Genomic DNA, 26,163 nt, shown 5'->3' on the forward strand with positions numbered 1-26,163 from the left:
ACTGCGTACTCTGTCGCCCCCTCCTGGTGTGTCAAGCTGCGCATTGGTATTGTGTTGGTGGCAGCCTTCGCTAACCGAAGGAAATGTGAAATTTATGAGTAAAGAGACACGAGAACTGGGACAAATGAATGAAGAAACCAAAAATCGTATTTACCTTTTACTCCAAATGTAAAACAACTTGTACAATTTTTTACATATTTTCTTGTTGTTTTTCAAGATTTGTACTGAAAATATACTATAGTAGCTAAGCCATGCTAATGAACACTAGCTTAGCATCTAACTGAACACCTAATCTCAAATTTGAGCCGTAACAATCTCAAACAGATTTAACTATGCAGTTTAGAAGCAGTGCTCCAAACAGGTTTGAGAAATAAAAAAGTAACCAACTAAAGTACTGTTGCAAAGAACAAAACTGCATATATATTAGTAGTTAGGAGTGAGTAGTTTATATAAGTTTTTTTGTTTTGTTTTCCTTTGGGCCATCTTGCGCTCCTGTGATATATAAATGAGCCTGGAAGGTGGAAAAGCTGAGAATCCTTGGTGTAGACCATAGCTTAAGAAGAATTTGAATATTTTTATTAATTATGTACAAGTCCCAGTGTACTTTGGGTCAACAACGTACTTAACAGTATTTCTACAGACCTCATTCCAATGAAGTATAGCTTCAGACAGCCACACAGACTTGTTGTTTGCTCTGATAACATAGGTTGCATCACAAATGAAGCATAACAGTGCACTCATTAGCTACGCCATCATAACAACCTCTGATGAACGTGCATATTTCATCAGGGAGCTGTAGGTTAGAACAATTTACTGATCCACAAACAATAAAATTCAGTTGGTGAATACAGAAATACAAAGGCCACAAACTACATTAAATTATATACTACTTCATAAAGTTTTTGTTTACTTATTCATCTGACTTCTGTAACCACATCATCCTGATCAGGGTTGCAGTGGGTCTGGAACCTACCTGAAATTATATGACATCAGTCCATCACAGATATAGAGCTTCTGAAAATCTGAATTAATCTGATGCTCTTAACATTTCAGGGATTTCATTTACGTTATTATAGAGAAGTATGGAAAAGTTAAAATGTGTCATTTGCTAAGAAATAACTTTTATTTTGTAGCCATTAAAGTGGACATGATTTGCCATTTGATTTACTTGAATATATTACAGTGTCACCGCGACCCTGAAATGGAGAAGCGGAGAAGAAAATGATGATGATGATGATGATATGACAGTGTGTCAGTGTCAAAACCACAAAAGTCTGAGGTTAATGTGAGGCTAGAGTGAGGTGGATTAGGAATGTGGTTTGCCCAGTGCTCATCACATCAGTTACCTTGTCCAGTGAGAAACCTGAGGAGACTGAGGACAAACGTGAAAGGAGCAGTGCACGGCACAGTGTAATGAAGAGGTGACGTAGTTATAGCTCCAGTATAAAGAAGTCAATAAACAGGCTTTAGCTGTATGTGTAGGGTGATTGAGTGGTTCAAGGTGAAAAAAATGCATTGGTTTGGATTTAGATCCAATTTATGACTTTATTTTGATTGATTTATACCTTCCTTTATTCGTTGTGGACCTGTGTACTGACACTACAGTTCTCAGATGAATCCCCTGGAATAAAACGAAATAGGATGCTCTGGAATTGCTACATCAAGTTCACCATGCCCAAAGGGGTGAGTGGGCAGTAGAACAACTGTTCTCTGAAGTGAGGGGGCACCATACAATATGCGAATTGGGAAGAGTGGGAGTGGTGTTCTTGACCCAGAAATACTTATTAACAACACTAGCTCATCCCAAATGCTCTCCTTGCTGAATGCAATAAAATGCTTGCACACCAACTCAACACACACTAACTACAGCAAAAGTTAGCAAGCTCTTATGAGGTCTATATTTGAATATTCGTATAACAGTGGAACGTCAGAGCCGTGATATATATCCAAGTTCTTGTAATGTGCTTATATCGATTGCGGTCATAAACCTAGACAGCAGAGCAGAAAATATGGAGCCGCTATTTGCAGAAACGGGAGGGAGTAGGCGTGATCCCGGGACGCTTTGCTAATGGCAGCGCTGCCTTTCTGCTCTTTTCCTGAACGAGAGGAGGGGGAAGAAAAAGCACTGCCGTTGTGATGGACTGAAATTATGCGAGCGTTCCTCCCCGCTGTCACCGAGTGACGTGAGTGACGGAGGCTGAATCCTTAACACCAGGTTTTTCATGGCAGGTGTAATGAGCTCTGGCCTAACTCACTCCCTTTCCCCTCCTTTTTCCATCCGAGTGGAAAAAATAGTGTCGGTGACAAGGGCAAAATGATGATTGCGAGAAACCCTGTTAGGTGTTCACAGGTTTGGCTTTTTGGCCATTTAAAAAATGAGGATAAAAAAACCAAATGAAGATAATGCACAGATTTCCCCAATGAGGGGCCTCTAGACTATTTTAGAATATAGTTATCCTAAAAGCTTCTATCTCACTCTGTTCGTCCTCTTTCTACCCCCTCCAAACCATGATACACTGGGCACAGCTCAGAGTAGACATCTGTACTTTTAAATGTATGGTTCTGAGGTTTCAAAAGTGCTTCTTTCTATTGATTAAAGTGAGAGCACAGTAAGGTATAGGTGTGTCTTCCATTAAGAGCCTGGATAGCAGCAGCAGTGCATAACACAGCAAGTCAGCTCAGCAATGTAATGTGGGCCTTGAGGAGGTGAAAAGATGAATAGATGGCAGGAAGAAAAGATACAAATACGCCTCATCGCACACCGTGTGGCCAAAAGTTTGTGGACAATTGCTCATCCAACATTTTCTTGTGAAATCATGGATAATAGGGACTCTTCATTTCTAGTTGCAGTGACTGCTTCCACACTTCTAAAATGACTTTGGACATTCCAGAACTTTTCTGTGTGGAATTAATGGCACTCAGCCATGACAGCATTAATTTAGACATTAGTTTTGGATCATTTCTGGTTCATGAATGCCTCTCACGCTCATCACAAAGCTAGTGGATGGTGCCTGCATCACTCCAGAGGACACCCTTCCACTTCTTCATGATCTAGTCGAAGGGAGCTCCACTGCAGTTTACAGCCTAGTGTTGGGGGACGTTATACCCTTCTATCCAATGACTGGCGTTGAGCATGGTGACCTTATTTTCATATGTGGCTGCTCTAGAACATCCCTTTTTTTTGTGGAGAAAAATTTATAGCTGACCTAAATTTTGGAAAGCATTGGATCTCACACTCTATTGGTTACAGCATCTTTGACCATATCAATATGAAAATGCAAAGAAAAAGACCTCTATAAATAGTTCAGCGCTGCATGAGCTGTGACCAAAAATGTGTTGATTTCCGGTGTACCATTTGAAAGCAATCTCATAATCACTACACGGATATTAAATGTAAAAACCTTGCCCAGAAAGACACTCATTCAACAGATATTTATTTCTGTATATAGGAACGGGAAAATGGCTATTAGTTTCAAGCCCTCTCCAAATGGTCTATGATTATGTAATGTACATTTGGTTAATTAGAGGAGATTATCTTTCACTGCTTGTTAATGTCGACCACAGAGCTCCAGCGCAACGCTAAGCCCACCGAAACAGCAAATCAGTTGAAACAGTTTCACATTCCGCACAGTGAAATGGTGACATCATAACTTGTGTTAAAGGAGTTTTTTTTTTTCTTGAGACTAAGGAGCTGTAGGAGGCATTTAGTGTTAAAAATGTATGTCTCATTCAAGAAAGAGGCTAAAAACTTCATTTACTGACGCACCACACTCAAATAAAAAGACCACCTAAAGGACTATTCAGAGGGAACTCTTCACAAAAGGTGCTACAAAAACATTCTTTGAACAACTAAGAACCATGTTTTTTTTAAATAGATGTGTGACTGTGAAGAATCTTTTAAAGGTTAAAATTCCATCACCCAATTTAAAAGTTCTTTACGGCATCACAAAGAACCTTTATATTTAAGAGTATAGGGAAGTTTTGGACACAGAACCAGTGTACATATAAGTTAATGTGTATCCTATTCAAAGCTACTACAATTAAACATTTTATAATAGCAGTTATGAGAATTATGTAAAGGATTAGTACAGCATTTTGCCATGTTCTCACCGATGAGCTGTTATGAAGGTCTAGAAGAAAGGTTATTGAGGGCTGAATATTTTGGTGGGAGGGCTGTTCTCAAGAACTGTGTATGATTCACTCTGCGATAACAATGTGTACATGGAGTATCAGCTCCCATCTGTTTTCATTAAGGATCCTTATGCAATTCACCATAAATATTACTGAGGTCCTGTGGCAAAATTACATTACCCCACGTAAACCACTCCCATCTGATTAGGGCTTTAGGCCGACCACATAAAATTTTATTTAACAGTTTTGTTATTTATTTATTTTTTTTAAACATGTCATCTTTAACATGTTTCTCTGTGCACACTATTTACTGCTGCTCTCTGTGGACTGGAGTAAATAGTTCTCACCCTTCCCTTTTAACACCGCATTTCTTCTTAGCATCACAACACAGAACCACAAGCTCTTATACACAGAGACTGAACAGTGTTCTAATAAAGTCTTAAATGGAGCCTCTGGATTTAACATAAGGTATGACATAAAATTGCACTCTGCAATGCATGAGCCTAAGAACCACATAAGAACTGCAATATGTCTGTGTTCTGTGGAAAGAAGGGGCACTATCCAAGAACATTGGGATGAGTGATGAGTTGGAGTGGAGTTTGTGATCCAGAACTAATGATCCAACACCAGCACCTGCCCTCTCTAATGCTGTCATAGATAAACGTAATTAAATCCTCCCAAAGTAAAGGCTGTAACTACAGCAAAAGGTGGCAAACTTGTGGACATAGCACGTATATAACATTTGTACATGTGTACATTTGTAACATTTTGGACAGGTGACCATCGGATCTGTGATGTATCCTTGAGCTTCTATTCATGCAAGTAGGAGAGAGTAGACAAAGAGAGATCTGAATGTTTGCAAAGCTAGGCTAACTCATTTAGCGATTGATTCATCTGGTCCTAAGACCCATGTCCTAATAGCTGTCTTTGATCAGGTTCTTGGGACAGAACTGATCAAAACAGAACATAATTAACAAAATGACTACCTTGTGTTGACACTCCACCGACCACACAAGAGCACTTTGTAGTTCTGTAGTCCACCTGTTTCACATTTCACCTTGTTCTTCAATGGTCATGACCTGCACAGGACCACCACAGAGCATGTATGATTTGGGTGATGGATCATTCTGTGCTGCAATGACGTTGACATGTTGGTGGTGTGTTAGTGTGTGTTGTGCTGGTACGAGTGGATCAGACACAGCAGTGCTGCTGGAGGTTTTAAACACTGTCCACTCTGTTAGACACTCCTTCCTCGTTGATCCACCTTGTAGGTGTAAAGTCTGAGACAGAGGACACTGTCGGATGGAGATTTTTGGTTGATGGATTATTCTCAGTCCAGCAGTGACAATGAGGGGTTTAAAATCCCAAGCAGCACTGATGTGAGTGATCCAGCCTTACCAGCCCAACACACACTCTAACATCACCATGTCAGTGTCAATGCAGCACTGAGAATGATCCACCACCCAAATTATAACTGCTCTGTGGTGGTCCTGTAGGGCTTCTGAGTCCTGACCATTGAAAAGTGCGTTGAAATGCTTTTTATTCATTTATATTAATGTTAAATTCCACTAATGAAAAAGCGAAACTGTAATTGAGGTAGGAAAACTGAACTGGGGCTCATCTAACAGCAGCACTTTAGGCAGAACATTTTAATACAAAACTCATTTCTTTCTGTAGAATTACATCATGAGCCAGCAGAGGAACAGCAAGGAGGAATTTTCTGCTGTCGGTCAAAGCAAAAAAAGGACCCGAGAGAGACCCTTTCTACATCTGAAAAAGGACATGCATTAAACTCAAAGCTGTTTCTCATTGGTTGAGACTGTTTAGTCAGCCAAAGCATCAAATACAGGAGATCACACAAGTATAGTTTAGACACAGAGCAATTGGGTGACCACACAAACATTTGTTAGGCCAGAGATGCTGACAGATATTCTTTTGGCTAAAGCTTCTATTGTAATTGATCCAAGTGTATCGGACTTGGTCGTCTGCAGTCCTTCGGTGGCTCCGTGGCGAGAGATACTGCACTCACCAGTGCGCCACTGAGGACTTGCCTTTCATTAGCCCAAAACCCAAATGTGATTTGAAACATATTTGGCAGTCTGAATTATTGAGTGTGTTTCATTTTGCCTCCAAACGCCTTAAAGGGGAAACATGCTCCGGCCTCATGAAAAATAGATCCTTCAATTCTCTTGCCTCAGTTTCTCACACACAAACAGGCCACAGGAACGCACACAGAAAGACAGACACACTGCCTTCTTTTCTCTGTTTGATCTAGTTGCACCATGTCTGAGAGAATTAGTGGGTGGAAAACCCTCATCATCTCTCTTAACAGGCACACCAGCAAGTACACACACACTTTCTTGTTGCATGGTTAATCAGTTCTAATTTGGAGTCCCATTCCACGCAGGATGACAAATCGTGATCATCACCCAGGGTACACTAGGCATGTCCTTCTTTGTCCTATTAGTGAAATATAATCTGAGAAAAGAATTAGAGAAGTGGATATATTTGATATTTGGTATTACACAATCAAATTATCCAGGCGAGGCGACGTTAATAGGGAATTAGCCATCCATTCTTTCTCACAGTGAGACACAGAGAAGAAGACTTTGCTCATTTTTATTTAGCAGATTTAAATACAATGACATGGTCTACCTTGGAAGGAAATTAATTCAAACACTGTTGTTTCTGCTATGGCAGGAGAGAGACAGAGGAGAAGACGAAGAAACGACCGTTATATGTAAACATCCCAGAGGTGTAGAACGAATGCTTGTCAAGGCGTTGGCAGCTTTTCTTTGTGCCACCAAAAAAACAAACAAAAAAAAAAATAGTAATAAAATAAAATAAGAGAAAACACACTCCTTACACAAAAGTCCAGAAAGTTCGAACACTCATACATTAAAAAATACACTCCTTAGTTTCACTTTGAGTGCACTTATCTAGCATCAAAATAATATCCATATACATTTAAATATAGAATAATTTTGTCTCATGATTAAGGAAGCGTGTTCTCAGGAAGCTGTTGAGTTCATGATGCCTCTGTGCAAACCCCGCCCTTCTGAAAGCCACACCCTGTGAAGTAGAGCTCGGAGCAGAACTGCATAGAGTTCAGCTGTGGGGAGGGGGTTAACAATATGGTGATTGGATAAAAATGAACATGTAAATGATAGTTGGCTAAAATGTCAAAATGGCATGGAACATTGGTCCTATTTTAAGTTTCTACAAGAGTATTCACCTGTAGTCCTGCTCTCTTTAGAAAGAAAAAAAAATCCTTGGGCAGAAGAGGGGAAATGCACAGAGTGTGAAAGTAGACCGAGAGGGAGATGAATGTTGCAATATTACCGAAAAAATAAGAGAGCATATTAACGCTTTGATGTGATTTTGTTTTCCTCTTCCTCTCTACGGATGCATCTTATCTTCCACAAGGTCTTTGGAATGGCAGGACTTAGCGATTGTACCCAAACTCATCTGCGTCATCGGCACGGAAGTCTCCATAGCGCCAAATGTTGAGCTGAAACAAGAGGAGAGAAAGCGGATTTAAATAAGAAAAATAATTAAATAATAAAAGGGGATTAGTATGAGATTTTTTTTGGCAGGCTTACAACTGATTATAGCCCATAAAACACATTATACAGCAACAAAAACATCACAACCGTTTGTGTTACAGAAGTGAGGATGGCAGGTACAGGAATTCATTTTTGGTTAAATCTTTGTGGCATTGATTTCTCCTCTGTCATGAGGAACACAGACAGCTCGAGCGAACAGAAACTGCAAGTCGATCACTACATCATCGCTTCTTACTAAGAACAAAAAAGAACAGTCGTTTAAAACAGTCTTTTACAGCAACCAATTTAGGTCCAGTCATGTGTGGACACTTCCTCATTCACTTCTATTCCATCGATTTCGACCAGGCTTCACCTCATAAAACAGTAGAAGCGCTTTTTGCTGTTCAACGTTCCATTTCCAAGCAGTGGAATGGCTTTAGATTTAGAGTAGCTTCGGAAAGAGGATAAGAAAGGAGTCATACAGGCTTCACTCTTTCACAGAATACTCCCCCTTCTCTCATCATCATCTCTGTGTGTGTGTGTGTGTGTGTGTGTTCAGCTGTTAAGTCGGAGAGAATCGCAGCTAATTAGCGGCTATGATAATTAGCGCCGTTGTTAGGAGAGACATCATCATCAGCTCCTCGCATGGCTCCGTTTGCAGGAGAGCTTGCCACTTGTGTCTTGTTAAACAGCCATTGGCCTCTGAAGGGGAGCCGTGTGAAATGTAGGGACTTTGCTCCTTGTGGTGGCACCCAGAAAACTAGCCTGTGCTGCTAAACCAGGCCCAATGGGTCAGTAAACAGCTGAAGAGTTGCCCAGTGCCAGCACTCATGCTGAATGACTTAATGATGATAAAATGTAGCTTGGGGATATAGATGTATGACATCATTTTAGGGCCACTTGTTTTTATATACGTGTGTGTATATATATATGTATATATATATATATATATATATATATATATATATATATATATATATATATATATATGTATATATATATGTATATATATATATATATATATATATATATATATATATATATATATATATATATATATGAGAGAGAGAGAGAGAGAGAGAGAGAGGGTGAATATTAGACAGAAAATAGAAAGTGCAAAGACAGAGGTGATAGAGGAGGACAACAGTGCAGAGGAGGACAAGCAAAAGGTGAAGAAAGATGGACAAGGGTTGGTGAAAGGACTTACTCTGGCACTCTTCGCAGACTCCTGGCCATTGAGATACTCGGTCACCTGGAAAACAAGCACAGTGCTTAGGCTCAGAAATGGGATTAGTGTCACATGGCAGAGCTGACTGAGGATTAGTAGCCTTAAAGAAAAAAAGAGTAAGAGTAAACAACAATAAAGATGACAGCATGATTCATCCACCCCCAGAGTAACGCAGCAAATGCATACAATCGGCTTTAGAGCGGGTGGGCTTTCCCCACTAGTTGTCTATGGCATACCTTAATGCATTCCTGCATCTTGCCAGCTCACTCCCAAAATCGCTCTAATCCTGTGATAAGTGAGACACTGTACTCTAAGAGGCCTTCAACGAAATCAGGATCTTTAGTCACGGAGATGCTGGAGTCACGTGAGCAGCGGAGGGGTTGTATTTGATGTTGGATTTGGTCGGAAAGTGAAAGTGCGGGGGCTCACATGCAGCACTTGGGCTGATATCACTGGTTCCATCTCTATCACTCTCTCTCTCTCTCTCCCTCCCCCCCTCCTACTAGTGAGCAACAGCATGAGCAGGCCTGCACAAACAGCGACCATATTGACCGTTTCTGCCAGAGTGGCCATTTAGAATCATCGACTGAACCACGGATGAGTCACGCAGGGAGAAGTGAGAGAGAGAAAGAAGGTGAGCATGAGAGAGGGAGGGAGAGAGAGAGAGGGAGGGAGAGGGAGAGAGAGAGAGAGAGAGAGAGAGAAAAAGGGGCAAAGAAGGAAAAAAAAGGCATGGATAATCTGTTCAGCTCAAGGTGCAAACCTCTCAGAGGCTGCCATTGTGATAGATGGCTTCAGAAGGAAAGGGAGGGAAGGGAAGCGGCATATTACGCTGGACCCATATTTCCAAGCTTATTAGGAACAGCTGAGATCACAGCCAAGAAATTAACACAAATCTGCAAAGATGCCAGATGTTGAAAACTGCAACGTGTGAGTTCTTTCAAGAGTGTGTTCGAGTGTGTGTTGGAGGATGTGGGGGCGTATTTAGGTCTTAATTGCTTAGTTGGCGAGCTGATTCTGCAGAGCTGCGGAACACATGGGAAGAGAGAGAGAGAGAAACAGAAAGTGTGAGAGAGAGAGAGAGACGAGTCCTGTCTGGAGGCTCCAGCTGCAGACTGCGTGGAAAAGTGCAGCCAGCGCACAGGCCATCCATCAAACCTGCGCCCTACACGAATCACACAAATGTATGCGACACAACCTTGCACCATATCGTCTACCAGCCGCGTATGCCACCAGCTATAACCATCAGTGCCTTCGCACTTTCATATTAGTTTGTGCTCTCCTAGATATGTGGAGCCAGCATTTCCCCAAATGCAGCTCAACTTAGGCTAGACAACGGTCTCTTTTTCCACTGCAGGGCCAAACAATTCTTAAGGCCGTTCTGTACAATTCCATGCCATTTACCCATGTATTTATTTATTTATTTATTTATTAATTTATTAATTCACCATTGCTAAATCAGGAGCAGGAGCAATTATGAGAGTTAGCATGCTAAATAAATGGAGAACAATGGCCTTTTTTGGATTGTTTTTCATACTTTGACTACACTTCCGCAAGATATGTGCCCCACAGGAGGACTCGTGTTAACAATATAGAGAGAGGTTGCATTTTTCAGTCAACTGTAAAAAAAAAAAAATAAGTGCTGCAGAATACCTTCATATTTGAGCTGCAAAAAGCTTAAAAGAGCCAATCAGCGGATCTCTACCTCATTTAAGTCCTCCCACAGAACAGCTGTGGCCCTGAGTATGGTTAGCTAACTGTGCTGTGCCAGGTTTTCTCAGCACAGCTAGCTAACCTTACACAGGGCTACACAAATCTCTGTAAGTGTTCTGTGTTGAACCTGACCATGTATAAAAAGCCACTGGAATGGTTACCCTCCATGCTCAGGACTGTTTGGACCTGCAGTGGAAAAAAGGCCAATGAGTATATGTAAAAATCTTAGTCAAAATATCCAAATATTTACATTTCTTTTTTTTCCCACCCACACTGAGTTCAATATACATATGGATTTGCACTGATAGAGTACTATATTACTCTAGATCAGTGGTTCCAAAAGTGGGGGCAGGGATACAGCAAGGCAAATGAATGTCGATTCATGTTTCGCTCAAGAATTTGCTGTTTTATATAAGTACAATGTTGAAAATAAATTCCAGTGGAGTCTGGAGGCAATAGATGATACATTTGTGGCTTGAAAATATAGTCACCTACAAAAGGAGGGCCCTGCAGAAGTAGTTTGGGAACCACTGCTCTAGAGATTCTTTGATGGTTTTCGTTTTCTACTTTTGAACACTGAGAATCTTACCAAAGCTCTAAAAAGAAACTAAAGCTTAGAGTCAAAAAGCAGTTTTTTAACCCTCCTTCACAAAGCTTTGCACTGAAACAGACAAAACCCCAAACAGCACATCGATATGTTGCACAGTGATTGAAAATCAAACTGCGCACCCCCTACACCACAAACATTCAAAGTGTGGCTTTCTCAATCTCCACACTGAAATGAACTGAAATGGCCCGAGTGTGTCTCTCTCAGCCTCTAGGTCATCCTGCCTGGGGAGTGTCAGAGTGAAATAGGTTTTGGTCAGTGGCGCGTGTCATTTGGGATGTGTCTCATGCTTTAACTGCGACTGCAGTGGGGGGAGGTGAGGGTGACACTATGCAAGAAGAAATGAGAATGTTCATTACAAACTAGACACTAACACTCTTCCTGGTTAATGAGGAGTAGGGCTGTCAGCAGAAAGTGTCTTGCCTTCCCACAAACATTACCACACTGAGGGCTGGGGTTGGAGTGGGGGATGATGGAACATGACAGAGGGCGATGGGGAGGTGGCCAGTCAAGTTCATGAAAGTGTGTGCGAGGAAGAGAGGGGAAAAATAAGACTTGTCAATGCTTTAGTGTGCCTCAAACATCGGTTTAGTGAGTGTGAATATGGAGTGTGTAAACTGATCAAAAACTACACAAGCAGCAAGGACATTTCTTAACTACCCATCACTCTTCTGTCCTTGTCTTACAAATTACAAAAAGATTTTTTCTATAAAGTAGTATGTGTGAGTGAGTTTGAAGAACAATGTTTTGTTCAGATTCTCCTTGATTGTTTTAATTGGTAAAATCAACAGCACACATTATTTATATTCATTATTTATTAACCTGTAAAACTAGATATTGGATAATAACCTCATAATTTGGAAAAGTTAAACCAACACATTCACACACAGAATATTGCACATACTGGAATAATGCTTTTCGGTTTTATTGTAATGCTTAGAATTTTTTTATTTGCTGTTTGTTTGTTTTTTAGCATATAAACACTTGCTGCTCAGATAAATAGCTTTTTAATCTTTGTTGCCTAAATCTTTTGCACAGTACTGTGTATATATTAAAAATGAGATTTTTATTTTTTATATATTTTAGATTAGAAATTATTTAACTACAAAAGCAGCAAAAGTGTATGCCATGAATACCATATTGTACCAGTTGTTGGACACAAACATGTAAGACAAATCTTAAGCTGACTGACATGGTATATAAACAAACTTTGAAAGTTTTAGATAAGAAGTCATATCATCATATTCATTTTTTTAATGTTTTTTTTTTTTTAATACTGAATTCATTCATTATCTGTAACGCTTATCCAGTTCAGGGTCGCGGTGGGTCCAGATCCTACCTGGAATCATTGGGCGCAAGGCGGGAATGGAGGGAGGAGCCACTCCTTCACAGGGCAACACACATACTCACACCTACGGATGCTTTTGAGTCGCCAATCCACCTACCAACGTGGACATGGGGAGAACACACCAACTCCTCACAGACAGTCACCCGGAGCGGGAATCGAACCCACAACCTCCAGGTCCCTGTAGCTGTGTGACTGCGACACTACCGTGCCGCCCCAACACTACCACGAGGTGACTGCACTATACCACTAAGGGAGGGTGTTTTTGGCCAGATTGTATTTTCCTTCTGTGCATCACATGACCGCAATTCTCTTCCAGCTGAAGTAAAAGGGTTGACAGCTGTTCGCTTGTTCTCTAGAAGTTTGAAGGCATGGTTAGTGAGCACACAGATTTATCAGCATGATTTTTTATTATGTTTTATGCTGTATTACATATAACTTGTGTGTTTATTATTGTTTTTTGTGACATTGTTCTGTTATAACATCAACCTGCCCAGGGACTGCAGATGAAAATGGCATCTTTTACATTTACATTTTGAAATTATGGTGTTGTTTAATATGTACTGTCCCTGTTATTTAAATAAATACATGAAAAATAACAAATGCTGTCATTATTACATTCACCTTGACCTCATTATACTGTCCCAATATTACTCAACATGGAATTAAATGGATGTTTACAACGTATCAAAACAAATCAAACTATGAAACTATGACATACTCAAACAGCTACCTTTAGCACAACTGTGTTGTCTACCTGTCTACAAAGGCATGGACTAGGGCACCAATGTCTATATTCTGGATTATTAAATACATATGTATTAATGAGTACAATTAAAAGGATATCATGATGACCATACTGAGATCCCTTTGTTGGCAATCACATATTTATTTTGCAAACAGCAAAAATGTTGTTAAAAAAATTATTTTGAGAACAAACAACCACCCAAACTGGAAAGGCACACCTTTGAATTCCATGCTTTCCCCAGACATTCACACCTGCACAAAACCCCTCTATACACTTTCACGATTGTATTAACCAGGCCTATTATGTTAGCAGTTTAGTGAAGCAGCAGCTTGCAAATAATGACAAATTATGGAGGTGTGAATGAACAAGTACAACCAAAAGCTGTTAGAAATCACATTCCGGTGTCAGGTTTGCTTTTCCCTTTTTTAAACACAGATTACAGTTAGCAGTAGGGATTTTTTCTATGATTATAATTGGTTGTAATTAGTGAGTGGGCAATGATCTGCATGTTAAGTTAATGAACTTCAAATGGCACCAGTGTCACTTAGGCAAGCAGATGGTGTCAACGGAGAAATCTCCAGCTCGCACACATTCAAACTCCCTTTAAAGACTTTGGCAAACACTAAGAGATTGTCTTGAAGTACAGATCTATAGCAAAGCAAGAGAAAGCAATTCAAGCGACATACGACTAAAGACAAGCAGCTTACTACATTGACTGAACACAAAGAAAGAGCTGAAGTGAAACTCCAACTTCTTATATTTAAGTAAGTCCTTATAGATAACACTGACCTCAATAACAAAAGCTAAACAAATGTCTTTAAGCATGATTTCATCACCTATTTAAAATGATTTTTGAACATTTCAATACCTTGTTAGGCACCAGTTTAATTTAAATTATGTATTTCAGCACTCTTAACCAGACAATTTGTAGTTTAAAGGCGAAATTATCAGCAAAGACCCCGATTATATTACAGGGCAGTAAATATGTTCTTATAGGAAATTAAATGAACACAAGGAAAGATTTGGTATTTTTGCCCCTGGTCTCCCCCTAGAGATGCAGAGTGTAAATCACCTTTACTGCACTGTACAGAAATCAAGCAGAGGATAAGAGAGGGGGTTGGGGGTGGTTTCCTACCCTCATCCAAAACTTACATAGTGCAGTTTCTGCAGTGCTGTTCCCAGAGTGGCAATGACAGAGGCTCTATTCTCCCTATTACAGGTCAGTGGAGCATCACAACGAATTTTAAGCTGTAAAATTTAGGTAAAATTACTACGAAATGACATCTGTGATTTTGTTCAAATGCAACTTAATACGGAAAAGTAAGAAAAGTGGGATCTTGAAAAATAAATCACCCTTTAAATGGACATAATTTGGTCTTTACCAGACACTCAGAAGTTAAAATCCTGGCAGTTTGAAAATCTTTTGTACACCACAAGCCTTCACTATAAAAACATTTAAATTAAGACAATTGGTATCAGTGATGAATTGATTGTGTCATAGCTGCAAAGGCCACTTGCATTGATGAAAATATTGTATGCATGTAAGAGCAAGCACAAAAAAAAATCCCCACCAGTACAAACTTATTTGCAAAATGTCAAGAAAGTCTGCATCTGCTGATGCTACCATCATGATTCTAGAAGTGAACATCCGCAAAAGCAACTGCCAGCTTTATCTCAGGCTAATGCGCAGCCATCAGCCTTAAAACCAGCTCATAAGTCTTAGCCTCTTATCAGAGCACCTGCATTAACAGCACTGGGGTGGGGAGGGGAAGAGAACAAACTGTCTTATCTAACACCCACTCTCTATCTAACACCCCCCCCCCCATCTCTCTCTCTCTCCGTACTAGACTACAGTGAAAGTGTCTTGTTTGCTCTCAGATGTGTCGACTCTAGTCTGTGGGCTTTAGGAGGGCTCAGATTTGCTGATAGACAGGAAAGCAGGTGTCAAGCACTGCTGATATCCTACGAGAAGAGTGGAGGACAGGCGAAAGGAGAAGATTTCACGGCTTTTCACCTCCCAGTTCCCCTGACTCGCCACGTGGGCTATATAAAAGGAATAAAATATCAAAGGGAGCGAGATGTGGGAGGGAGAAATAGCAAAGAGCCATAGTTAAACTATGAGGAGTGGGGATGGCTACTATAACTGTGAAATCAGGATATATAATTACTGCATATTAATTGCATTTCTAATCACATCTCATTTAGCATGGAATGAAATATTTGATCCAGTTTATTTCCTTTCTTTCTACATATTATTCGCTTTTCAAGGCAAGCAACTTGTAGCCTACTGTACTAGAAATGCAGTACAGGTTGAGTGAGATAATGAAAGGCACAGGAAAATAGAGAGAGAGAGAGAGAGAGAGAGAGAGTGAGCGAGAGAACTATCATGTGACTGAAGTCACATGGGAACAAGGCAAATTTTCCTAAACAAGTGACATCTTTTGATCTGAGGGCTTTTATTAATGTCAAAAAAACAGACAGGATATACCAGTTAAGACACCCCCAAAGTTAGCCATGGCAGATCTCAAGAGACCTTCCTGGCCTTGGCAACTTATTAGTTGAGCTGCATTGGCTAGGTCAGTCGAAGCTATTCTCATCTCTGGTACCACGCTTGTGGAACGAGCTTCCAAGCACTATCAGAGCAACAGAAACCCTCTCTGCATTCAAGAAATCATTGAAAACCCAGCTCTTCCGAGAGTATATTTTGCACTGAATGTCTTTCTTTAATGCACTTATTACTTCCTGGCATATTGCACTTAATGTAAGATATTTTGTATAATTTGTGCTGTAGTTCGAATGTTAGATCCTCTTTTGTAAGTCGCTTTGGATAAAAGCGTCTGCCAAATGCATAAATGTAAATGTAACTTGCACAATAATGGCACTCTTTTACTACACCTACCCTACTTGACTCTGCTCTATTTAATTTTTGATGCGTGGTAGCTAGCACAGCAATGGCAACGGTAACGTTAAGCACTGTTTACTTTCATTGTGTATTTGTTTTTTGTTTGTTTTTTTTGGTTTGTTTCAAATTTTTGTGACAGAACACAGTTTTGACCAGCACAGGTTCAGACACGTCAGTAGTTTTTACGTTCCTTGGTGCGCCGCCCGGCTCTTGCTGGAGTCTACTGTCGGCCACCAATTGAAGGAACATTTGAACGTCTTCAAAAGACCAGGGTATAATTTAATGAGCTCGTGTTGTGAGTCAGATAGATTAAAAAAGTGATCTCAAATGTAGCTTGGAGATTTTACAAAATGGCGAGTTTGTGCTGGATGTCTATTTCATTGGATTGATGAGTCTCTCTAGCCAGACAGCACTCTGCATGGTTTAGTCCTTGCTTGAAACCAAGAAGCAAGCAGGAAAAAAAAAAAAAAAAAAAAAAAAAAAAAAAAAAAACAAACAAGACAAAAAATACCTGGTTTGTTTTATCCAAATCAAACAGACAGAATATGTCCACATTCAAACTGAACAGGCATGGCTCTAGCTGCCTGCTACAGAAAACACCTTATTAAACTGTACTGGTCAACACGCAGACTTTGCTAACCATGGCAGGAGATATTAGAAATTAGCTTTGCTTGTATCATTTTCAATTCAGTCCATGTCCTGTTTATGGTACTAAACAGTAATGCAGACCACACATATGCTGACAACCTGTAGTTACCCAGCATATTACTGTTGAATTAAACTTTAATCTGTGGATTTAATTATAATGAATTGTGTCTGGTCAGGTATAAATACAGTTTATGAAGGTTTTGTGAAACTGCAGTGTCTGTCGCTGCTCCAACATGGGTCTGTGCTACAGGCAGCAGCTGGACCGATCCGCCATGATTAGCCTCATCTCATCCAGCGGTCAGCATGGCCATGGTCCATCTGCTTAGCTACATATACACACACACCCAAGTGCAGCCTCCCAAAAATACCTGCAGAGGATAAGCGCTTTATAATCATCTGATGACTGAAGTGCTTGGCTAGCCTTCAAAAGCAGCACAGCAGCTCACTATCGCAAAGACACACACACACAGATACACACAGCATCTATAGAAGCCCAAGAAAGCAGGCAGGGATGCGGCAGATGCGCACATGCTGCAGATTACACGGGTGCGTGTGTGTGAGCTCTCAAAGGGATGGGGGGTTGATGTCTTTGCAGTAATTCACAGCAAGGCCCAGCCACAAGGAAATCAGCTTGCCAGCGAAACAAGGCATGAGGGTGAACGTGACCCAGAACGATAGCGCTCCTTTGGGAATTGTGGTGCAGCAGACCAGACAGAGCCCATCTCAATCAGGTTCCATATGGTGCCAGGATGCAGGTCCACCCACTGAGTTTACACAGCAGTTGATCAGGAGGGCTCTCTAGAGAGCCACAGCAGAAGGCTTGCCATTTCAACAGAGCATTAACTGATGCAAAATGTTAAAGAATATGTCAAAGGACGCAGGTCAAAGGTGGAAGAGCAAGCGAGCAAAAACAATTTAAATAAAACACAAGTGAACACACTCACTGGTCAAGGAATTCTTTGACGTGATGATCAGTATTTTAATTAATAAAAAGAACCCTAAAGTGTCAGTCTGGTATTCTAGGCTTTCTCCATCTCTGGTCACGGCAGAGAAATAGCAGAGAATAGCATGAACTGAAATGAGGATATTGCTCTATTCCTGCTCCAAAGGTGGGTAATATTGACTTCTTTTTGCTTTAGATAGACCTGACTAAATTCGTGAGTGCAGATCGCAAGTGCCACAAAAATAAACAAAAAGTCAGACAAGTTAAACCTCAGCCACACACAAACAGCCTATTTTCCCCCAATCAAAAAAGCAGAGCTTCTGAACTTAAACAAACCAGAGAGAACAGCACTTTCCAAAAATTGTTGCCTTTAAATACAGCTTGAGTCACTTTAAAACAGATGCATTTATATGTAGATTGTGAAGGGGGGGTGGCAGTATTTCGGGGTAGCGTTCAGTGCCCTGCTGTGTAATTAAGAGAACTAGTGACAGTATAAAATTAACAGCAGCATGAAAACACCTCAACATTGCCGAGGCGTTAACTTGTGATATGACCATGAGAGATATTCAGATAAAAGACAGCAGTCTCCAAACATGGTACAAATGAAAGTACACTACCAACTGTATGACATCTATGTTTCCAAAAATGTTTCATCCCAAAACTATGGAATAAGAGCAGAAGTTATATTCTCGAGCAGAACATTCTGTTCATCTCTGTGATGCAGTACTAAAAATCACTAAAAGTCATTGGCAGTGACAATTTTCTGTCCCTGGTGTAGTTAAAGCAAGGAACATGCATCAGCTGTCACAATGCTAATGTAGAGTAAGACCATGAACAAATGCACATAGCACATCATTTCACAGCTTCATAGCTTTAGCCTCATTGATTTCAGTTAGCTAGGAATATGATCTCTCATGCAAACTACACTAAAATTGTGGGATTAAATGAGATCAAGCACTTGCTCGCTTGTTAACAGCTAACTAATTAACAGTGCTCAGGCAGGCTCGTAATGCTTAGAAAACAGATCTCTGTTCCTTTATGGTTTCATCTGTAATGAATGAAATGTTGCTCCACATCACAGCCTCTCTAGAGTTGTGTTAAATCTTACAGTATGGAAAGTGTGTCACCAAGAGTTGTGTTGTGCTCAGAGTCCAAAAAGAAGAGCGTGCAGCGTTTTATAATGGTAGAAAATGGCCTGTGAGAGGGAACCTGCTGAGGGCTCAGTGAAGAGCTGATGGTGAAACAGCAAGGTGCACAAGCCCATTCAATATGTTATAGTAGACCACATGCAGACCTAATGCTTACTCACTCTACAGAGCACAAGACATGCGGGGCTGACCAGAACGATTAAGTTTGTCTATTGCTGTGCTCTATGGATCAATGCAAAACAGCTCTCTGGAGTACAAGGCGTGAAGGCCATTGCATTTATTACACCCTCAACAATGAGCTACACACAAGACTATACACATTTATGACAGAAAAAAAACAATGAAAATAAATAACAATGATTAAAAAGACATGCATATGAAACGTTATAGTAGTATTGCCTATATTAAAAAGGGGGGAAATTACTACAATATTTACACAGAAAATTACAGGTAATACAAAAAAATAAAACTTTAATGCATAGGCAAATCATTCAGACCTACTACTATTTGTGTGAGATCCTGACTAAAAAATGTGCCTTCTAATGTAATAACACCTTGATCTGTGTGAGGGATGAGAGATTTCAGTGAAGTCTCTAGCAGAGGTGTGTGTATATTTATTTGAGGACAGTCTTGCACTCACCATTTTCTGCAGATGTTTCTCCTTACGTACATCCACCATCACAAACCCCTCTTTAACCAGTCCCAGACCCACATCATCTTTGGAGTCAGTAAACTGGAGGGTGACATGTGGGCAGGTAGCGCCTCCGTACTCCACGTTCAGCAGACACTGTGTGTTTTGAATGTCCCTCACTATGCAGTCTACAGCGTCAGCTCGTGCGTCCTCCTGAGGAACAAGCACACAGCCACAAATTACACATAGCCAGTCTACTGTAAAACACTAATGATGCATGTATTCATCCTGGGCCTCATTTACTCAGATCAGAGACCTTCATTTGGACCATAAAAATAGATTCCCTCAAATTTGAATCTAGTCTGTCCATTGCTGCACTGCTCACACACATCCGGCACAATAGTCCCCATAGATCTTACACACATGCAAGTATTATACAGTTGTGTTTTCATTCTGGAGAAGACACTTCATGGGAGAAGGATAATCAGCTTGCTTAAAAAATAGGAAAACCAGGAGTTTCTGAAACTAGTTTTAAAAGATAAACAAAAAATAAAACTCTTACCCCTGATAAACAGTACCTAAAGCTACACTCTTACGTTTTTTATATATATATGTATATATATGTATGTATGTATCTATGTGTATGTGTGTGTGTGTGAGATGTAAGAGTGTAGATTTAGGTACTGTTAAATATATATATATATATAAAATAGTAACTTTACAAGTGAAGGGAAGAAAAAATCCTTCACTATAAATGGAAATCACATTGGTGAGCACAAACCTGGAAATGTTGAAAATATATTTCATTTTTAAGGCACCTGTGTCTTTTTTTTTTTTTTTTTTTTGATAAACATTCAGACTTTTCCCCCGTTCCAGAAATAATTTATACATTTTACTTCTGAAATTGAAATATGATCCCTGAATATTCAGACTACCATGCTTCTCTCTGTCCTTAACACACACACACCCAAGCTAGGCTATGATCACATTACAGCTGACCCAGTCTCCATGGCAACTGTGAAGCATGCTACCCTTGGGGGTGTTAGGAGGAGAGTTGGTGAGGGACAGATTTGAAGGGGAAAACTCAGGAGTCATTTTGATTTTGCTTTCCCTCCGGTCAGTCAGTTTCAGTCGCTATGGGCAAGCCCAGGGCACAGAGAGAGAGATAAAAAAGGTGGTGGGAGGAGGGGGTGGGTGGAGAAAGAGGAAAGAAAGAAGGGAAGACGGGGAGAAGGCATTAGGGAAGAAAACAAATAATAAATTCCTCTTATTAGACTGCAGGATGAGAGATGTCTAACACGGACATTTTTTCTACGTGAGTGGAGAACAATTTTTCTAGTGTGTGAGTGTTATGCTAAGAGTGTACAAGGCTGGGTGAGGCACTAGCAGTGGACGTGGTCAGAAAGAGTTAGTGTCATCTGGTGGGGAGACATACTGCTTTTAGACAAAAGAAGGGGGGAGAGAGAGAGAGAGAGAGAGAAATGGTCAGCTGAGAGACAACTGAGGTGACTGCAGTGACTCCACTAACCAATAGATCACACTAGAGCAGAGGCCCTCATATCCAGACCTTAGATCCAGAATCCAGACTGTGATTTTAAAGTGGCCAGCCCATATGACACTGTGGGATGGTTTCCCAGACAGGGATTAATCCTAGTCCTGGACTACACAGAATTGTGATTTTCCACTGAAAGAGGATATAGACCAGGACTAAGCTTAATCCCTGTCTGGGAAACCAACCCTATAACTTGCATCTGATAACGTACCTGCCTGGCTAGGTGTAGTGTCATATCACCTGGCCATTTAAAAACCCAGGCCTGGAATGAGGATCCAAGATCCTAATGAAAGACCTCTGCACTATACGGAAGGAACACTTATAGGCCACATGCCCTTTTTAATCACACTTTACAAATTCACTCTGCTTTCTTTAGAATAGAGCTGGGCGATGTGGCCATACAAATGTTATCGCAATACAGTTTTCTATATTGATCTCAAAATTTAAAAGTATATAAAAGTCTATAACACGCTTACAATTTATAAAAGGACACCCTGCTAAAATACAGACATAATGCAGCAAATTTTCATAAAGATAAAATATTTAAATTTGTATTAGCACAACTCTGCTGATCACAAACTCACCTGATCACGCAGCACACCGTTAGTCAATTATGGTAAATTACTTATGTGCAGACAAAATACAACCCAAACATGAGAGAAAAGGAGAGATAATATTAAGTTCATATATGTGAATTCACACACACAAAGCACTTGAATTAAACATTTTCTTGTTTACGTTGTCAGGTAAATACCGACTCATACGTTCATTAACTGTATAATTAATTAATGTAATTAATACACCTGTTAATGTGCTGAATGATCAGGATGCTTCTGTTGGCCAATTCTAACAAGGAATAGAACTCTACTGCCCAAAGTTTATCATCGTTATAGAGCATAACATCATTGGGGAAAAAACGGAGGCCATTTTATTGCCAAGCACTATTTTAGATTCCAATAATTTATACTATAATTTCTCCCATGTGTTCTCTAGAGCTACAATTATTTCAAGGTAAAAGGCAAGCATATGATTTCTTAAAGAGACAAAGCACTAGTGCATGATGCTAGGGACTGAACTTGCAAAATCTCAAATGATTCCCATTTATTCATTCATTCATGATGAATATGTTATATGCTTCTACACTTCTGTGAATCTTCATGTAGGCTTTTATATTTTAGAGGATACTGAATTAAAGGCCTGCTTTCTCACTGAGGTGAAGATGCATTTGGTAATGTGAGTTTTTGTGCATCAGTAGTTATCCCTCGCAGCACCTGAATCAAAATCAAATCAAAGTCTGATCTGTGTGGGGGTATACACTAGGTTTGTGTGAATCTTCAAGCCAGTGTGTTTGTGTTTGTAGCATGTGGGCCCAGGGTGAAATGAGGGTGCATTTGTGTGAAGTGTATGTGCCTGTGGCTTTCTATATAAACAAGTATTGTGTGAACCTCTAGGTCTGTTTATGTGTGAGTGTACTTACATCCTGTGGGACCTGGATGAAGGCGAAGGCATATTCAGTGGCCTGAGGAGGCAGGGTGCGAGTGCTGAAAGCAGGTGGAAGAGCCGCTAGACGCACGGAGGACACCATCTCTCTCTGCAGAATGATTAAAAAAAACACACACAGGCATTACAAAGACGACTCACTCATTTTTCATCCATCAAATGTATTGACAGAACATCCAGCAAGCAGAGAGACAATAAGCAATCCACAGGCAGGCGGAGAGTGGAACTTCCTGCTTTCATCCCATCTTCAGCGGTCTGCTCTCAAAGCGGCTGTTTAAATCCAGGAGAGAGTGCGGCAGTCTTTAATAGGCTTTTTACTCCCACTGTGCCACATTCCCAGCATGACGAGATGGGGATGGTGGCACTGCAAAAGAACAGGCCCCAGCACCTCTGTGCGGAGCTGCCACCATGCTCAACAACAAAACCTACTCCAGCATCACAAACGAGAGTGAGAAAACAGAGAGGGGGAGAGTAATAGAGAGCGAGAGAGAGAGAGAGAGAGAGGAGAATGAATAAAGCAACTGCCAACATGACTATTTTCTCCTGCACATTAAGCTTTGACTCTTTCACTGAGAAGACAGCGAGTTGGCGGACAGATAAAAACAGATCAGGATATCCAGAGGCGCTAAATGTGTGCGCGCATGTTCAGGGAATACTACAGCATTAAAAAGACAAAGGTCACTTGAATGTTGCCTGCTTTATAACTGATGTTAGGTTGTGCCAGGGCTAATGGACCTACAATACTTGTAAAGACGGAAATCATTTTATACTTTTGATGGCCCGACCCAGTCCAACAGACAATATGCTGTGTCAATCAGTGGCCATTACTCAGCTGAAGCTGACTACTGATGGTGGCAGATGACTGAAGGAACTACGTTTAAAAGATTACAGGCTCAGATGAAAGCCCAAAGCTTAGTTTGTAAAGGAGACTGATAACGCTTTGAGATGTCAAAGCCAGGAAGATGGAGACTGAGCAAAAGAGATGGGCAGGAAGATAGACGGTGACAGAGAGCAGTAGAAACACACTATAAAACTTTCAGAGGGAGAAGACTAAAGAGCAGAGAGAATGAGATATAGACTCTGAAAATAACAGCATATTTCCACATTAATTAGTGTTTGATCAGAAAAGCCAAAAGCAAGCAACGCATTCATTTCTCTCTCACTCTGGTGATATTTGTGTCTCTGTGGTGGTACCTTTAGCTGTCTCTGTGGTGTAACCCTTAAGGGTACATATTAAGTACTTTTAGTTAAGGAACATTATTGTACCATATTCGATATTGTAGATTTTTTAAATGTTTTTTTTTATCTCCAGGACCTACTTTATATATACACACAGTTCTGTTATGAAAGCTTTCAAATGTTCTGGAGAAGAGTAATGTAAGCCTAGGGAACACAAATGACCTTTAAAACCACTGTTTCTACTGTACCTTTAGTGACAATATTGTACCTGTAGAATACCTGACAGTGTTTTTCTGACAGTGTTAAGTAAAATACCCAACAACACACTGTGCTGCACTGTGCACAAAGCACCCACTCAAATCATGCTTACATAGATCCACCAAAGAGCACAGTCACAAATGGAACTGCAAAATCTACTGGTAGTGGACTTTAAGCCTTATCACAGACATCACTGCCATCAGAGTAAGTGGCGGGTGTGTGGCAAATGCTAATCTGCTACACCATTTCATCCCCTGATTTGATTGAAATGAATTTACAGTTGCTTCAAATGAGATTTCACCACCTGCTGAGCAGGGTTACTCACGTTGCCATAATCTATGTAGAACACATGGACCTTTGCTGGAGATTCAACCTTTTCCACACGAGCTCTATACCTAAAAAAAAAAAAAAGAAAAAAGACAGATGAGTAAAAAAAAAGGGAGGAAAGGGGATATAAAGCGGATGAGTAAATAATTAGTTTCTTATTTCCCAAGGGGACTGTGTGTCATGCTGATTCTGTGGATGAATGAACAAAGATGCAAGGCTATGATCTCAAACCAAATAATATTCAGAGCTCTTCATTCTTCTGGGCAGCAAAGCACAGAGGAGAGGGTGCTCTGGTTGTCTATACACATATACATGCAACAACACTGCCATGGGCCTTCAATCTGGCCTCCTGGGTAGCTTCCAGACATCCATTTTTTTTTTGACATGGCCCACTTAAAAAGTGTGAAATGTACATCTAACCTTCCTCCTCTGCGTAAAACCACCACCACACTGTTAAAGCTGCACAGCCTCTTCTGCTTAACAGCCTTAGCTTCCAAATGGAGGCATTCTGGGTTGGGATCCTGGGTCATTAAAAATGTAGACTGCACCATCAACTAAGATTGAACTGCAGTAAGATGAGAGTCTCTTGTATATTCACAAACCACCACATCAGAGATGCCCAAGGCTAAAGGGTGCTGTTCTATTTGTAAGAGTTCAAAGAGCTGCATCACAGGAGCATAGACGAAGGTCGCTGTTATAAAACCCACCTGCTCTCCTCTCCTGCCCTTAGATCCACTGCACCCCCGCCTAGATCCTTATTTCAAGCATAAAAAACAATGAGCTTTATTTAAATCCTCCCACACTGCTACTGCCATAATGCCAATCTAAAGTTTCCCTTACTTTACAAGCCGTACTGAAACTGAAATTCGTGCTTCATGACCATTTATTAAATGTACAAATTAGGTTTATTTTATCATGTGTGTGTAACAATTATGGTAAAATTTATTATACATTAATTTTTTTCATTTATACCCTTGGTCAACATCAAAATCACCATCTTTAAATCGTCTTAACACTAACTCACATGTAGTTTTGGATACAACCTCACCCACAAGAACAGAACAAATGGATGCACATGCGTTTGCAGTGATTTTTTTCCTTGACTGACCTCAAATGTAGTGACGGATAAATTCTCGCCTGCCATTTGCAAACTTCTTAATTCTTAGGTTACATTTTCTTGAATAAAACGCCATTTGTTGATTTTAATACTACACAACAATTACCATAAAATGACAAATGAGTGAAGTGTGTTTGAATTTATGAAATTATGGTTACATATTACACATCTAGTTCTTTAAAAATGACTTGAACATTTAATACAACAAGGCAGCAGGGAACTTTTGGTGCCTCATGTACTGCCCTTTATGTCTTACCTCTTCATATTCAGGATTCTAAAAGTGTGTGTGAAGCCACTTCTAGTTTAAAGAAATATGCACAAAACTTCAATGCAGATTTAATGCAGACACTAAAGGATGTAGTTTGTGACTTGGACCTTTAACAAAAAAAAAACATTCATAAAAACGTCTTCCTGAATTTTATATAAATATAAATATGAATTTCATATAATTGTCTTCATATGAGGCTTTTGATGAATCAGACCAAAGTGGCTTAGGAATAGTGTCTTTAATATCAGATGTGTGTGTTTTCACACACAGCCCAGTCCTCCAGGTAACTGCAGTTCAGCAGAGCAATCATGCCAGCTGCAGTGAGGAATACAACAAGAGTTAGTCAGTCAATCTCTCCTGACACTAGAGCACT

General features: G+C 40.2%; 1 protein-coding gene across 2 annotated transcripts in view; it reads right to left on the bottom strand.

The window, feature by feature from the left end:
* Positions 1-6,747: 6,747 nt before the first annotated feature.
* Positions 6,748-26,163, bottom strand: part of snd1 (staphylococcal nuclease and tudor domain containing 1) — a 162,678-nt gene continuing 143,262 nt past the window's right edge. For both annotated transcript variants that reach the window (XM_066667129.1, XM_066667130.1), the window contains exons 20-24: positions 24,404-24,473; positions 22,619-22,732; positions 19,599-19,802; positions 8,884-8,928; positions 6,748-7,642 (exon numbers count right to left, since the gene is read on the bottom strand). In XM_066667129.1, coding sequence (XP_066523226.1) covers positions 7,577-7,642; positions 8,884-8,928; positions 19,599-19,802; positions 22,619-22,732; positions 24,404-24,473 — 499 coding nt within the window. In that variant the 3' untranslated portion in view covers positions 6,748-7,576. The remainder of the gene's footprint in view (positions 7,643-8,883; positions 8,929-19,598; positions 19,803-22,618; positions 22,733-24,403; positions 24,474-26,163) is intronic.

Source organism: Hoplias malabaricus, chromosome 4 (assembly GCF_029633855.1).
Source record: "Hoplias malabaricus isolate fHopMal1 chromosome 4, fHopMal1.hap1, whole genome shotgun sequence".
NCBI classification, from domain to species: Eukaryota; Metazoa; Chordata; class Actinopteri; order Characiformes; family Erythrinidae; genus Hoplias; species Hoplias malabaricus.